This window comes from Callorhinus ursinus, unplaced genomic scaffold, assembly GCF_003265705.2.
Source record: "Callorhinus ursinus isolate GAN/ISIS: 27379988/994484 unplaced genomic scaffold, GSC_fseal_2.0 scaffold40, whole genome shotgun sequence".
NCBI classification, from domain to species: Eukaryota; Metazoa; Chordata; class Mammalia; order Carnivora; family Otariidae; genus Callorhinus; species Callorhinus ursinus.
This window is the reverse complement of record NW_027397102.1, coordinates 3,187,784-3,204,950: the sequence shown is the minus strand read 5'-3', so window position 1 is coordinate 3,204,950 and position 17,167 is coordinate 3,187,784. Positions and strand designations below refer to the sequence as shown.

Sequence of the window (17,167 nt, the reverse complement as noted above, 5' to 3'; positions counted from 1 at the left end):
TAGAACCTCTTTTGCTTCCTCCCAGTGGTTTTGGACCATTGTATTTTCATTTCCCTTTGTTTCCATGTTCTGTTTTATTTCTTCTTTGATTTCTTGGCTGACCCATTCATTGTTTAGTAGCATGTTATTTAACCTCCATGTATTTGGTATTTCCAGATTTTTTCTTGTGGTTGACTTCTAGTTTCATAGTGTTGTAGTTAGAAAATACGCATGGGATGAGTTTGATGCCTTTTAATTTGTTAGGGCTTGTTTTGTGGGCTGATGTGAAGATAAGTTGTTTTATTATTAAAATAAATGGCAATTAAAATTTAATGGTATTTCCTTCAGATTTTTATATTCCTAGAATTTTGTAGATGAATCTGAAGTCCCATTTGAACTGTTTTTAGTCTTTATTGATTCATGTGGCTTAAGTTCATTCATTTAACTGCTTATAGTATTGTGTTATATGAACATACAGTCTATTCTGTTTTTTGTGAATAATTGTGTTATTTCCAAATTTTCTCTAGTGGAAGCAGTGCTGAAGTTTGTCCATTCTTTGTTCATATTTTTAGCAGCCATGTTCAACACAAACTTTCTCATAACTTTATATTTGCCTGATATATCCTGTGTTTTTAAAGATATTTACCATTTTAACCATTTTTAAGTGTATAATTAATTGCATTTAGGTACATATACATTGACATTCTTGTACAATCATTATCACTCTCCATTTCCAGAACTTTTTCATCATTTCCAACACAAAAGTGTACCCATTAAATAGTAACTGTGTATTACCTCCCCCTTCCAGTCTTATAATGTGCTTTCTGTCTCTAAGAATTTAACTATTTTAGGAACCTCAACTAGGAGTTATACGATATTTGTCCTATTGCTGTGTCTGGCTTATTCATTTAATATAAGGTTTTCAAAGTGTTTATTTTATAGCATGTGTAAGAATTTGATTCCTTTTGGGAGAGTATCATTCCTTTTATTTCACATGTCTGTTGTGTTTTATTTTTCCATTTATGTATCTTTGATGGAATTTGATTATTTGTACCTTTTGGCTCTTATAAATAATGCTGGTATGAATGTTGGTGTGTAAGTTCCACCTTTCATTTCTTTTAGATATATACTTGGAGGTGGATTGCTGGGTCATATGGAAGTTCCATGTTTTAACTTTTTGAAGTATTACCATACTGTTTTTCTCCAGTGCTTGAACTATTCAATATTGCTACCAGTAGTACATTCAGGGTTCCAGTTTCTCCACATCCTCATCATGACTTATTTTCCATATTTTTGTAATATAAATGGGTGCAAAACGGTATCTCATTTTGGTTTTGATTTGCTTTTCCCTAATGATTAGCAATGTAGAGCCTCTTTTTGTGTGCTCATTGGATATTTTTACATCTTCTTGAGAAATGTCTATTTAAGTCACTTGCCTGTTTTTAAATTTTTTTGTTGTTGAGTTCTAGGATTTTCTTATCTATTCTGGATACCAATACCATTTCATATATATGATTTGGAAATATTTTCTCACATTCTCTGGGTTGTCTTTTCACTCTCTTGATGGTGTCCTTTGATGTACAGACGGTAGTCATTTTGATGAAATCCAGTTTTTTTTTTTCTTATGTTGCATTGTACTTTTGGTGTTGTATTCAAGAAATCATCATGAAATACAATGTCATGAAATTTTTTTCCTATGTTTTCTTCCAGTAATTTAATAGTTTTTAGCTACTATGTTTAGTTCTTTGATGCATTTTGTGTTACTTTTTATATGTGATGTCAGGCAAGGGTCCAGCTTCATTCTTTGGCATATGGCTATGTAGTTTTCCCAGCACTATTTGTTGAAAGAGCTGCCCTTTTTTTTTTTTTAAAGATTTTATTTATTTATTTGAGACAGAGAGAATGAGAGAGAGAGAGCACATGAGAGGGGGGAGGGTCAGAGGGAGAAGCAGACTCCGCGCTGAGCAGGGAGCCTGATGTGGGATTCGATCTGGGGACTCCAGGATCATGACCTGAGCCGAAGGCAGTTGCTTAACCAACTGAGCCACCCAGGCGCCCAGAGCTGCCCTTTCTTGATTAATCTTACTATCTTGTTAAAAAATCATTGACCATATCTACACAAGGGTTTAGTTTTGAGTTTTCTATTCCATTGGTCTATATGTTGTTTGTCCTTATATCGATACCACACTGTTTCGATTATTTTAGCTCTGGTGTTAGTTTTGAAATCATGAGGTGTGAGTTCTCTGACTTTCTTCTTTTTCATGATTGTTACGGTTTTTTGGGATTCCATGAGCTTCTCCATGAATTTTAGGATGGGTTTTTTTATTTTTGCAAAAAATGCTGTTGGGATTTTGATACGAGTTGAAATGAATCTCTAGCTTGTTTGTGGAGTATTGTTATTTTAACAATATTAACTTTTTCTAATCCATCAACACAGGGTATCTTTCCATTTATTTGTGTCTTTAATTTTTTTCAGCAGTGAAAACAGTGCTGTTTTGCAATTTTCAGTGCATAAATCTTTTGCCTCCTTGGTTAAATTAATTCTAAAATATTTTATTGTTTTCAGTGCTATTGTAAATGGAATTGTTTTCTTAATTTCCATTTTGGACTGTTCATTGTTAGTGTATAGAAATGCAACTGGTTTTTGTGTGTTGATTTTTTTTTAAAGATTTTATTTATCTATTTGACAGAGAGAGAGACAGCGAGAGAGGGGACACAAGCAGGGGGAGTAGGAGAGGGAGAAGCAGGCTTCCTGCGGAGCAGGGAGCCCAGTGTGGAGCTCGATCCCAGAACCCTGGGATCATGACCTGAGCCGAAGGCAGACGCTTAACGACTAAGCCACCCAGGCGCCCCTGTGTGTTGATTTTGTATCCACTAACTTTACTGAATTTGTTTATTAGCTGTCTCAGAAATTTTTTGTGATCTATAAGGTTTTCTTCATGGAAGATGCCATCTTGTGAATAGAGATAATGTAACTCCCGTTTGGATAATAATATTTTTATCAGTGCTATTTTAAACAATCATGATGTGAACAAAAATTTTAAATTACTTACTGTTCATTTTTCCATTTAAAAAAACCATTTTGGTCAATGTGATCATACCCATGATCATATAACCAAATTTCAGAGAATGTGTTGTCCATTGTGTCTTAAACACAGGTAGATGAATGAGTTGAAAGTGAAAAATAGTTTTGTAAGACATTATCATTGAAGAAAAGTGGGTAATGAATACACAGAATCTTTCTTAAAATTGCATGTGAATCTACATTTATCTCATAATAAAAAATTCAGTTTAAAAAGTGGCTAGTTCTCTATGCATAAACATCTCCAAAATAATAGTACAAAAGAAAACACATAAAATATTTGGAATTCCACAGTTCCTCCTGGAAAAAAAAATAAAGCAGTAACATTCAAGGAAAAGAACACAGCCTGTAGTTAAGAATATTGACATTAGGACTCAAAATTTGTCTAAAATCTAGTCATTCATGATATGGTTAGTTTACAGGAAGAATTAAATTTTTTTTAGATCCACTTGCAGATAGATCAGATTTCACTAGTCATCTGCATCAAGCCACTATTGAAATTGTGTGACTGTAAGCATGAAATTGTGTGACTGTAAACATTGTTCCTCAGTGGAGATTTTTAACCACTTTTAAAGGATGGTTTTAAGGACTTATTTAGCATGTACAGTTAAGTAATGTATATAGTACTGGTTGAGTCAGCTTCACATTTTGGTAGAGACGGGAAGAGTGACAACCATGTCTAGATTTAATAAAATATGTCATTTGCAATAGTTCACAGTTATAAAACTGGTAAGTTAATGTGTGTGGTTTTGCTTTAGGAAGATTGTTCACTTCACAAAAGGATTGATAAATGTTGCCTTTTTAAATAGTTGATTTTGGTGTGTTTAAAATACCATTTCCACAAATGAGACTTACACAGTTACAAGGATCATCTCTGAAAGTGTGATTCTAAAAATGAGGCAGATTTAAAAAACTGACATCAGAGCTTTTATATGCAGATTAGTATTTCCCTTCTAAGTATTCACTGTAGGAGGCCATGCTGATATCAGTGATGTCATTCCTTAGGACATTTTGAGAACTCTCCTTTTGTAACCCATTTAGAATGCATGCAAGAAAATAAATCTTAAGGAATACTTCAGATTTTGGCAAAAACGAATTTTACCCAACTTGATAACTCACCACATTTGATTCTAAATGACATTTGGCTATTTCTAAAAATCACATCCACCCTTCAACGAGAGAAGATTTTTCAAAAAACATTTTAAGTATCAAATTTTTTTTTCTTTTACCACTTGGCTTCTACCTGGTCTCATAATTTATAATATAACACAAACATGTTTATGTCTAAAAGTGCTATCCTTCACAGAAGGAAAGATTTCTACTGATTGTATCCAATTGTTTTAATTTTTGCATTTCGTGATACTAATATTAAAGGGTTATGCTGATTTATCCATAGTCCTGACCTTGGCCAGCTACAGCATGAATTCATGTGATCACTGGCTTTGTGGTTGGATTTCTGTGAATTCTAGGAATGAGTGAGAAAATCGTTATTCTGCCAGTTTGCTATATGCTCTTTTCTAAAGAACAACTTTCTTGCTCTTTGTAATCTGTTGATGGGACAAGATGTAGAATGACATCATTCATTCTTTTTTTTGAATTTTGGTTACAAGGAGTTTTGTGTGCCATTGGTAGACATCTAGCATCTTTTTCTCTGGTTCCATTTTCTGATTAAAGATTAAGGACTCTGAGTCACTCGACAATTTTTCGAAAGCAAGGTTATGGCAAAAAGTAGAAATTATACCAAGTCTTGGTACCTTTATTCTAGAGGCAAGTTTGTTGCAGAATTTTGTTAAACAAACAAACCAAAAAAACAAAACAAAAAACAAAAACCCTCTTCATCGAAACAAAACCACCAAAATTCCACACAGTAATATGTCTGTTATATCTCATTTCTTTTTCCTTCCCTTAATATCCTGGGTTCTCTCTAGCCAAACATAAGAAAATGGTGCAGAGGGGACTATTGATCTTGGGTTGGGCCCAGTGCACTGCTTGAATGGGGATGATGCCTCGCCCAGGAAGCACCAACACAGCTGTTACCCAATTCACTGTTTTAATTTGCATTTTGTTGATTCTTAGTGAGGTTGCAGTGCTTTTTCTCCCAATTTTTTGTTACCCAGTTGTATTCCCTTTTTAAAAATTGTTTCTGTCTTTTATTCATTTATCTACTAAGACTTGAGTATTTTTAAAAAATAGGATGTTTTTATCTCCTTATTTTCAAATTATTTGCCTTTTACATTTTGGTTATGGATATCTTTGGAAGTGTATGCACAAGTTTTTTTTATGTAAATACATAGGTATGTTCTTGAATTTCTTCCTCTGCATTTTTTATTGAGAAAATTTACATAAAATTCACTATTTAAACCAATTTAGTTTATAAGTCAGTTTATTTTTTTTTTGAAAATTTACAGTATTGTGCAGCTGTCACACTTTGTAATTCTAGAACAATTTCATTGACCCCAAAAGTAGCCCATACCTCCCAATACCCCACTTCTGCTGTCTCCTGGCAATCACTGATCTTAATGTCTCTATAGAATTGCCTATTCTGGACATTTCATATATATATACAGGGAATCATCCAATATGTGGCATTTTGCATTTGCCTTTTTTAGCATAATGTTTCCAAGTGTCATCCATGTTTTAGCATGGGTGTATATTTTATTCCTTTTTATTGGGACCTAATATTCCGTTGTTTATTTAACAGTTGGTAGACATTTGGGTACTTTCTACTTTTTTAGCTGTTACGAATATTGCTACTATGAACATTTGTGTACAGTATTTGTGTGGATATATGATATCATTGTTTTGGATATATATCTAGGAATGGAATTACTGAGTCATTTGGTAACTTTTTAACTTTTTGAGTTACTACTAAACTTTTTCACAATGACTGCATCATTTTACATCCCCATCAGCAATATATGTGGATTCCAGTTTCTCTACACTCTTGCCAACCCTTATTTTTCATTTAAAGAATTATATCCACCCTAATGAGTGAAAAATAATATCTTGTGGTTTTGATTTGTGTTTTTCTAATGACTAATAATCTTGAACATTTTTCATGTTTTACTGGCGCTTTGTATATCTTCTATGGAGAAGTGTATATCTATGTCCTTTGCCCATTTTATTTTTAGATTTTATTTATTTGAGAGAGAATGAAAGAAAGAGAGCATGAGAGGGTGGAAGGTCAGAGGGAGAAGCAGACTCCTGGCTGATCAGGGAGCCTGACGCGGGATTCAATTCTGGGACTCCAGGATCGTGACCTGAGCTGAAGGCAGTTGCCTAACCGACTGAGCCACCTAGGCATCCATGTCCTTTGCCCATTTTTAAATTGGGTCCTTTCTCTTTTTATTGTTAAATTATAAAAATTTTGTATTAAAAGGTTAAACATCCTTTAAAGGAGAAATATCATCTTATTTGAAGGATATATATTATGCAAAAGGATATTAATACCTTTTCAGATATATGATTTGAAAATACTTTTCTTTAGTTGTATGGTTCATCTCTTCACTTTCTTGATGGTATCTTTTGATACACAAAAGTTTTGAATTTCAGTCAAGTCAGTTTTATCTATTTTCCCTTTTTTAAGTTTAGGAAATCCTGTATTAGAAATGGGATATATGTTTATTTGGTACATTCTTTTAAGGTTTTAACTTTTATAAATCTGTTGGATTACAGATGTACCTATTATATAACTTAGCAGGATATGCTGTAACAATTTGGTTATATAAATATTTCCCTGGGAATCTGTGAGCTCTTCTAAGTCCTGTTTTAGATTTTCTTCATCTTTTTGTCATTTATACAATTATTCTGTGACAAGCAGAAGATAGAGTGATTAAAAAAATACAGAGGCCTTCCAGAGAGTGTTTGGTAAATATATTTGATACATTAGTCAATTGTTATTTTAAGTGATATAAAGCAAAATCACTCAGCATTTTACTCGTGTTTTCAAATCCTCAATGAAATAATGAAAATTCATTTTCTTTTACTTTTATTTTGAATGTGCATTCTTTCAGACAACTTACAGTATAGATATGTTTTCAGTTTGTTAGAAGTTTACATTTGATTAAATATGTGACAGGCTAATTAAAGAAGTTCTTTAAATTTTTGTTTTGATAGTGAAAGCAAGTTGAATACATTGGTGCAGAAGCTTCATGACTTCCTGGCACACTCATCAGAAGAATCTGAAGAAACAAGTTCTCCTCCAAGACTTGTGATGAACCAAAGCACAGGTAAATTGAGAAATAATGTGCAATATCGTCTAGTCTATTTTCCATTTAGTTTTGGGAGGGAGCAACTATTGAAGGCTTTATTAGCCCTTCTGAATCTAGTGTTTAGCTAATATTTGATATTGGAAATTTTAATTTAGATAAGTAAAATGTAAGTTGTATGGTTATAGGTGCTTAGAGAAGGATGCACTGTGGTTTTATGCGTAGTGGAGATATCTTATAGCATGGGTGATAAATGTTCATTATGAAAAATAGGTAATATTAGAAGAGGTGGGAGCAGTATAGAAATGTATTATTTTATTTATTTGCATATTATGAGTTAATTTTTTACATCGTTTGATAACTTCTCTGAGTAGAATTGGTGAATTTTTTAAATAAAAAAGACTCAATACCTCCTTTCTACCTCCTTTTCTCCTTTTTAAAAGTGTCCTGTATCATGTGATGATCACTTTTGAGGTTTTCAAGGGTAGCTACATATATAAGAGCTGAATACACACACACACACACACACACACACACACACACACACACGTGCATGTGCACCACAAATACAGTATGTACAAAAAGTTTAAGAGTGGTAGACCACAGTGAGAAGTTCAATCATATATGTAATTAGAATCCCATAAGGGGAGAAAAGATAGAATGGGTCAGAAACCTTACTGAGCATTTTCTGGAAGTGATGAAAGGCATCAAGCCATAGATTCATGAAACTCTGTGAACCTCAAGCAGGATAAATATAAAGAAAACTATAACTAGATATATCATAATTAAACTCCTAAAGGACAAAAAGCCAAGAGAAAAACTTACAAGCAGAGGAAAAATATCATTGCTTTCAAAGGAACAGCAATAACAATGATAGCACAGTTAACAACATGAATGATAGAAACTACATGATAATGAAATGATTTCTTTAAAGTACCAAATGAAAATAATTGCCAACTTGGAACTGTATATTCAGTGAAAGCATCTTTCAAAAGTGAAGGTAGAATTAATATAGACAAAAAGTGAGAACTCCATCATGTCGGTAGACCTACAATAGATGAAATATTAAAGGGTTTTCTTAAATCAGAAGGAAAATAATCTGAAATGGCAACACCAAAATATAGGAAGTATTGAATAATGGGAAGGGTAAGTAGGTGGGTGAAACTAAATATATAGTGTTATCTAATCCATAGTCCTTATTCTTAATTCAAAAATTGCCCCAACAGTTTTTTTATAGGTAAATTTTTCCTCCCAAGTCAAGTATCCACTTGAAGATAACATATATAGATAGCATATGGTTGCCTTGTCTCTTTAGTCTTTTTATTTTTTTAAAAGATTTTGTTTATTTGAGAGAGTGCACACTCTAGAGCAGAGTGGGAGGGAGAGGAAGGGGGAGAGAGTCTCAAGCAGACTCTGTGCTGATGGATTATGGGCTTGGCTCGATCTCACCACCCATGAGATCATGGCCTGGGCTGAAACCAAGAGTTGGATGCTTAACTGACTCAGCTACCCAGGTGCCTCTCTTTAGTCCTTTTAAATCTAAAACCATTTCTTTGTCTGTTGGGGCCATGATACTTTTGAAATGTACAGGTCTATAGTGACCGTTGATATGAATTTGTCTGATGAGTTATAATTAGATTCAGGTTATTTATTTTTGTTGGGGTTAATATGTGGTGTTGTGTTCTTGTCAGTACATCATATCACAAGGCACATGATGTAATTTTTTTAAAGCTTTATTTTTTTAAAAGATTTTACTTATTTGACAGAGTGCACATAGCGCACAAGCAGGGGGAGCAGCAGGCAGAGGGTGAGAGAGAAGCAGGCTCCCCACTTAGTAGAGAGCGCGACTTGGGGCTCAATCCCAGGACCCTGGAATGATGGATGACCTGAACTGAAGGCAGACGCTTAACCGACTGAGCCCACCCATGTACCCCTGTAATTTTTTTTTTATTGGTGATGTTAACTTAGCTTACTTGACTGTGGTTGTTATGCTAGATTAATCCACTATAAACTTATGATTTATTCCTTTGTAACTAATAAGTAATTTGTAGGGTATTACCGTGAAACTATTTAGGTATTCTTTTTCATTATCAAAAGTTAACTTATGTGTTTTCTATCGCACATAACCACAAACATGGCATCTTATAATAATCCAAATGTATTATTTCACAGTTCTGTAGGTAAGGAATCCAGTGAGCCTTTCTGGGCTTTTCTCAGGGTATCACAAGGCTAAAGTGAAAGTGTCTTTGAGACTATATTCCTTTCTGAAAGCTCTGTGGAAAAATCCATTTCTGTGCTCATTTAGGTTGATCGCACAATTCAAGTCCTTGTGGTTATAGGTCTAAGGTTCCCATTTCTTGCTGGCTGTTGGTCAGGATCCTCTCTCTTAGCTTAAGGCTGTTTGTATTTCTTCTCACATGGCCCCCTCCATATTCAAAGTCAGCACCTTGAGTCTTTCTCATGCTTTGAATCTCTTTTGCTTGCTTCTTCAGCCATCATCTGGAGAAATTTACCTACTGTTAAGGACTTGTGTGATTATGCTAGCCAAATCCCTTTTACCCCTTCCTCCAATTTTTAAGGTCAGTGGTGCTGTTTTACATAGTACAGTCATGGAAGTGGCATTTCCTCACATTCATAGGTTCTGGAGATTAGGGAGCGTGAAATCTTGGGGGCCATCTGTAGAAATTCTGCGTACCGCAGTATCCATTCATGATTCTTGGCTAAATGATGTATTACATTGATGGGTTCCAAATGCTGAATAATCTATTATTACTTACCTCTTTTAGTTGATATATTAATGTAAGTATATGGGAGGGCTTTACATTCTCTTCTCTCTTCATTTGTTTAATTTGAATATACTAATATTCTTTCTTTATTCATTAATATCTCTATATTTATTTCAGTGTTCTTTTGTATCACTGGTGGCAAGTGGGAGCCCCTTCTATATGGCTCCTGCTGACCTTTTTACAAATCATCATCCTAGAGCACTTCATTACTTTTCTGCCCTCACAAGATGTTTAATGTGTATTTTGCACTGTCCTTTACCTGGCCCAGAAATCAGTTATTTCTCCAAGGAGTTCCACTTGGTTTTAGTGAGATACTGTATTTAGAAACCAAGATCTGGTTGTACAGTGTTCTCATTGCAACCAGGACATCTTTGGTTACATGCCCTTACACAGAGAAAATGGATATATGTGTTAATATTTTCATGAGTTGATATTGATACTTTTATTTTTAAATTCCAGTATAACTAACCTTACAGTTTTATATTATTTTCAGGTGTACAATATAGTGATTCAACAATTCTATACATTAAGAGTACTCTTAGTCCCCTTTACTTACTTCACCTGCCCTCTGGTAACCACCAGTTTGTTCTCTTTTGTTTATTACTTTTTTCTTTGTTTTGTTTCTTAAATTCCACATATGAGTAAAATCATGTTGTATCTGTCTTTATCTGACTGGCTTATTCTGCTTAGCACTGTATCCTTTAGATTTATCCATGTTATTGCAAATGGTAAGATTTCATTCTTTTTTATGGCTGAGTAATATTCCATTGTATATACATACCACATTGTCTTTATTCATCTATTGATGGACACTTGGGTTGCTTCCATATATTGGCTATTGTAAATAATACTTCAGTAAACAGGTGTGCACATATCTTTTCAGATTAGTGTTTTTGTATTTTTGGGATAAATATCCAGTAGTTGAATTACTGGATCTTATGGTAATTCTATTTTTAATTTTTTGAGGAACCTTTATATGGTTTTCAACAGTGGCTGTACAGTTTGCATTCCTGGCAACAGTGCACAAGGGTTCCTTTTTCTTCACATCCTTGCCAATACTTGTGGTTTCTTGTGCTTTAAATTTCATCCATTCTGACAGGTGTGAGTTGATAATCTCATTGTGGTTTTGATTTGCATTTCCTTGACAAGTGATGTTGAGCATCTTTTCATGTTGGCCATCTGTATTATTTTTCGGAAAAAATGTCTTTTGATGTCTTTTGCCCATTTTAAAATTGGATTATCTGTGGGGTTTTTTGGTGTTGAGTTGTATAAGTTCTTTATATATTTTGGATACTAACCCATTATTGGATATGTCATTTGCAAATATCTTTTCTCACTCAGTAGGTTATCTTTTAGTTGTGTTGTTTCCTTTGCTGTGCAGAAGCATTGTATTTTGATGTAGTTCCAGTAGTTTATTTTTGCTTTTGTTTCCCTTGCCTCAGAAGACACATCTAGAAAAATGTTGCTATGGTGGATGTCAGAGAAATTACTGTCTGTGCTCTCTTCTAGGATTTTTATGGTTTCAGGTCTCACATTTAGGTCTTTAATGCATTTTGAGTTTATTTCTGTGTATGGTGTCAGAAAGTGGTCCAGTTTCATTCATCTCAAATTTTTATTTGCATGTTGCTGTCCAGTTTTACCAGTATTTGTTGAAGAGACTTTTTCCCATTGCATATTCTTGCCTCCTTTGTTGAAAATTAATCAACCATATAATCTTAGATTTCTAGGCTATTTTATTCCATTGATCTATGTGTCTGTTACTGTGCCAGTACCATACTGTTTTGATCACTACAGCTTTGTAGTATATCTTGAAATCTGGGATTGTGATACCTTCAGTTTTGTTCTTCCTTTTCAAGATTGCTTTGGTTATTTGGGGATTTCTGTGATTCTATACATATTTTAGGATTGTTTGTTCTAGTTCTGTGAAAAATGCTGTTGGTATTTTGATAGGGATTGCATTAAATGTGTAGATTGCTTTGGTTAGTATAGACATTTTTACAATGTATGTTCTTCCAATCCATGAGCTTGGAATGTTTTCCATTTCTTTGTGTCCTGTTCAGTTTCTTTCACAAGTGTTCTTTAGTTTTCAGAGTACATATCTTTGGCTTCTTTGGTTAGGTTTCTTCCTAGGTATCTTCTTGGTTTTGGTAAAATTATAAATGGGATTATTTTCTCAATTTTTTCTGGTACTTCATTATTAGTACATAAAAATTCAACAGATTTCTCTAGATTGCTTTTGTATCCTGCAACTTTACTGAATTTGTGTATCAGTTCTACTAGTTTTTTGTTGAAGTCTTGAGGGTTTCCTCTATATAGTATCATGTCATCTGCAAATAGTAAAAGTTTGTGTTCTTCCTTACGAATTTGGATGCTTTTTATTTTCTGATTCCTGTGGCTAAGATTTGCAGTACTATATTGTATAACAGTGGTGAGGGTGGATATCCCATGTTTTGTTCCTCACCTTAGGGGAAAAACTCCCAGTTCTTTCCCCATTAAGGATGATGGTAGCTGTGGGTTTTTTATAAATGGCCTTTATTATTTTGAAGTATGTTCCCACTAAACCTACTATGAGTGTTTTTGTCATGAAAGGATATCATACTTTGTCAAATCCTTTTTCTGCATCTTTTGAAATTATCATAAGGTTTTTATCCTTTTTATATTGAATGAGATGTATCTCATTGGCTGTTTTTGTGAATATTGACTCACTTTACATTCCAGGAATAAATCCTGGATCTTGGTAAATGATTCTTTAATGTATTGTTGGATTCACTTTGCTAATATTTTGCTGAGGAATTTTGCATCTCTGTTCACCAGGGATATTGCCATGTGGTTCTCTTTTTTTTAGTGGAGTCTTTATCTGGTTTTGGTATCAGGGTTACACTGGCCTGATTGAATGAATTTGAAAGCTTTCTTTCCTCTTCTATTTTTTGGCACAGTTTGAGAAGAATAGGTATTAACTCTTTAAATGTTTGGTAGAATTCACCTGTGAAACCATCTGGTCATGGATTTTTGTTGGTTGTTACTGAATACAGATTCAATCTTATTGCTGGTAATAGTCTGCTCAGATCATCTATTTCTTACTGATTCAGTTTTGGGAGGTTATGTTTCTAGGAATTTATCCATTTTTTATAGGTTGTCCGGTTTGTTGGTATATACTTTTTCATAATATTCTCTTATAATCGTTTGTATTTCTGTGTTGTTGGTTGTTATTTCTCCTTTTTATTTCTAGTTTTGTTTGAGTTCTATTTTTGATGAGTCTGGGTAAGATTTCAATTTTGTTTCTATTTTGTTTATTTCTGCTCTTATTTTTTTTAAAGATTTACTTATTTATTTGAGAGAGAGAGCACATGCGTATGAATAGGAGGAAGGGCAGAGGGGAAGCAGACCCCCCACTGAGTGGGGAGCCTGATGTAGGTCTTGATCTCCCAACTGGAAATATCATGACCTGAGCCTAAACCAGGAGTTGGACCATCAACTGGGTGAGCCACCCAGGTGCCCCTATTTCTGCTCTTATTTTTATTACTTCTTTCTGCTGTTTTTGGGTTTCATTTATTATTCTTTTTCTAGTTCCTTTAGGTATAAGTTTAAGTTATTTATTTGAGGTTTTTCATACTGCGCCTGTTTTGCTATAAACTTCCTTCTTGGAACAGCTTTGGCTGCATCTGAAAGATTTGGACCATTGTTTTTTTGTTTTCACTTGTTTACATTTAGTTTTATTTCCTCTTTGATTTCTTGGTTGTCCCATTTATTGTTTATTAGCATGTTATTTAATCTTCATGTGTTTATGTGCTCTCCAGATTTTTTTCTTGTGGTTGATTTTAGTTTCATTGTGCTAGTGTTGGAAAAGATGCATGGTATGACTTCCATCTTTGTTAATTTTTGGAGACTTGTTTTGTGGCCTAACATATGATCTGTTGTGGGGAATATTCCATGTGTATGTGAAAAGAATGTGTATTCTGCTGTTTTAGGATGGAATGTTCTGAATATATCTATTGGATTCATGTGTTCCAATGTGTCCTTCAAAGCCACTGTTTACTTTTTGATTTTTTGTTTGGATGATCTGTTGATGTAAGTTAAGTCCCCTACTATTACTGAGTTACTGTCAATTACTTTATGCTTGTTACTAACTGCTTTGTTTTTGTGTGTGCTCCCATGTTGGGTTCATACATATTTGCAATTGTTACATTTTCTTTTTGGATTATTCCCTTTATGATTATGTAGTCTCCTTTTTTGTCTCTTGTTACAGACGATGTTTTAAAGTCTTACTTTGTTCTATATAAATATTGTACCCCATCTTTCTTTTCACTTCCTTTCACATGATAAATGTTTTTCCATCCCTTTACTTTCAATATGCATGTGTCTTTAGGTCTGAAATGAGTCTTTTGTAGGTAGCACATAGATGGATCTTTCTTTATTATCCCTTCTTTCACCCTATGTCTTTTAATTGGAGTATTTAGTCCATATACATTCAAAGTAATTATTAATAGGTATGTATTTATTGCCATTTTGTTATCTATTTTATGGTTCTTTTTGTAGTACTTCTGTCTCACTTCTCTTGCTCTGTTCTCATTGTTTGCTTCAGTTCATTAGTGATATGCTTGGATTCCTTTCTCTTTATGTTTTGCATATCTCTTACCAGTTTTTGACTTGTGGTTACCATTATGCTTATATATATCATCTTCTGCATATAGCATTCTATGTTAAGCTGATGGTTGATTAAGTTCAAACCCATTCCGAACATAGTAAAGTTTTACTCCCCCCCCCCACCGTGTTTTCATATATGGTGTCTTATTTTTCATCCTTGTATTTTGTGAATTCTTTTATTTCTTAGGTATACTTAATTTTACTGCTTTTGTGCTTCCTATTCTTCTTACTCCTTATGGTGTAACCTTCCCACTCAGATTATCCCTCTTAACATTTCTTGTAAGGCTGGTTTAATAGTTATGAATTATTTTAAGTTTTATTTGTCTGGGAGCTCTTTCTCTATCCTGTGAATGATAGCGTTGTTGGTAGAATACTCATTTTGTTCAAATTTTTATTTAAATTCTGGTTAGTTACCATATAGTGTAATACTGGTTTCAGGAGTAGAATTTAGTGATTCATCACTTACTTATAACACCCAGTGCTCATTACAACAAGTATCCTCCTAAATACCCATGACCTATTTAGCCCATCCCCCATCCACCTCCCTTCATCAACCCTCAGTTTGTTCTCTATCATTAAGAGTCTCCATGGTTTATTTTCCTCTCCCATTTTTCCCCCTGCCCATATGTTCATCTGTTTTGTTTTTTAAATTCCACATATGAGTGAAATCATATGGTATTTGTCTTTCTCTGACTTAACTTATTTCACTTAGCATAACACACTTAGATCCATCCATGTCAATGAAATGGCAAGATTTCATTCTTTTTGATGGCTGAGTAATATTCCATTGTATATATACCACATCTTCTTTATCCATTCATCAGTGGATCAACCTTTGGGCTGTCCCTGTAGTTTGGCTATTGTTGATAATGCTGCTGTAAACATTGGGGTACATGTACCCTTTGGAATAATTTTGTATCCTTTCGGTAAATACCTAGTAGGGTAGTTTTTGGGTCATAGGGTAGGTCTATTTTCTCTTTTTGAAGACCCTTCATACTGTTTTCCAGAGTGGCTATTCCAGTTTGCATTCCCACGAACAGTGTAAGAGTGTTACCCTTTCTCTGCATCCTCACACCATCTATTGTTTCCTGTATTGTTAATTTTAGCCATTCTGACAGGTGTGAGATGGTATCTCATCATGGTTTTGATTTGTATTTCCCTGATGATGAGGGATGTTGAGCATATTTTCTTATGTCTGTTAGCCATCTATCTGGATGTCTTCTTTGAGAAAATGTCTATTCATGCCTTCTGCCCATTTCTTAACTGGGTTTTTTTTTTCATTTGGGTGATGAATTTTATAAGTTCTTTATAGATTTTGGATAATGACCCTTTATCAGATATGTCATTTGCAAATATCTTCTCTTATTCCATAGGCTGCCTTTTAATTTTGTTGGTTGTTTCCTTTGCTGTGCAGAAGTTTTTTTATCTTGATGAAGTCCCAGTAGTTCATTTTTGCTTTTGTTTCCTTTGCCTCTAGGCAACATGTCTAGTAAGAAGTTGCTACGGCCAAGGTCAAAGAGGTTTCTGCTTGTGTTCTCCACTAGGATTTTGTTGGTTTCCTGGCTCATGTTTAGGTCTTTCATCCATTTTGAATTTATTTGTGTATATTGTATAGGAAAGTGGTCCAGTTTTATTCTTCAGAATGTTGCTGTCCAGTTTTCCCAACACCTTTTGTTGAAGAGACTGTCTTTTTTCCACTGGATATTCTTTCCTGCTTTGTCAAAGATTAGTTGACCGTAGAGTTGAGGGTCCATTTCTGGGCTCTCTATTCTCTTTCATTGAATCTGTGTGCCTGTTTTTGTGCCAGTACCATACTGTCTTGATCAATACAGCTTTGTAATACAGCTTGACATCTGGAATTGTGTTGCCACCAGCTTTAGATTTCTTTTTGAACATTACTTTGGATTTTCAGGGTCTTTTCTGGTTGCATACAAATTTTAGGATTATTTTTTCTAGCTCTTTGAGAACTGCTGGTGGTATTTTGGTAAGGAGTACATTAAATGTGTAGATGCTTTAGGTAATAAATATATTTTAACAATGTATGTTCTTCCAGTCCTTGAGCATGGACTGTTTTTCCATTTCTTTGTTTCCTCTTTAGTTTCTTTCATCAGTGTTTTATAGTTTAGAGAGTACAGATCTTTTACTTCTTTGGTTAGGTTTATTTCTAGGTAGCTTATGGGTTTTGGTACAGTTGTAAATGGGAACAATTCCTTGATTTTTTTTTTCTCCTGCTTCATTATTAGTGTATAGAAATGCAACCGATTTCTGTACATTGATTTTGCTGAATTCATGTATTCTAGCATTTTTTTTGTGTGTGGAATCTTTCTGATTTTCTACATAGAGTATCATTTCATCTACAAATAGTGAAAGTTTGACTTCTTTCTTGCTGATTTCGATGTCTTTTCTTTCTTTTTGTTTGATTGCTGAGACTAAGACTTCCAGTAGTATGTTAAATAGTAATGATGAGA

The 17,167-nt window shown here is 34.0% G+C and overlaps 1 protein-coding gene across 8 annotated transcripts in view; it reads left to right on the top strand.

Moving 5' to 3' along the window:
* ATRX (ATRX chromatin remodeler) overlaps positions 1-17,167 on the top strand; it is a 297,464-nt gene that overhangs the window by 53,156 nt on the left and 227,141 nt on the right. For all 8 annotated transcript variants that reach the window (XM_025883129.2, XM_073880898.1, XM_073880897.1 and 5 more), the window contains one exon: positions 7,178-7,290. In XM_025883129.2, coding sequence (XP_025738914.1) covers positions 7,178-7,290 — 113 coding nt within the window. The remainder of the gene's footprint in view (positions 1-7,177; positions 7,291-17,167) is intronic.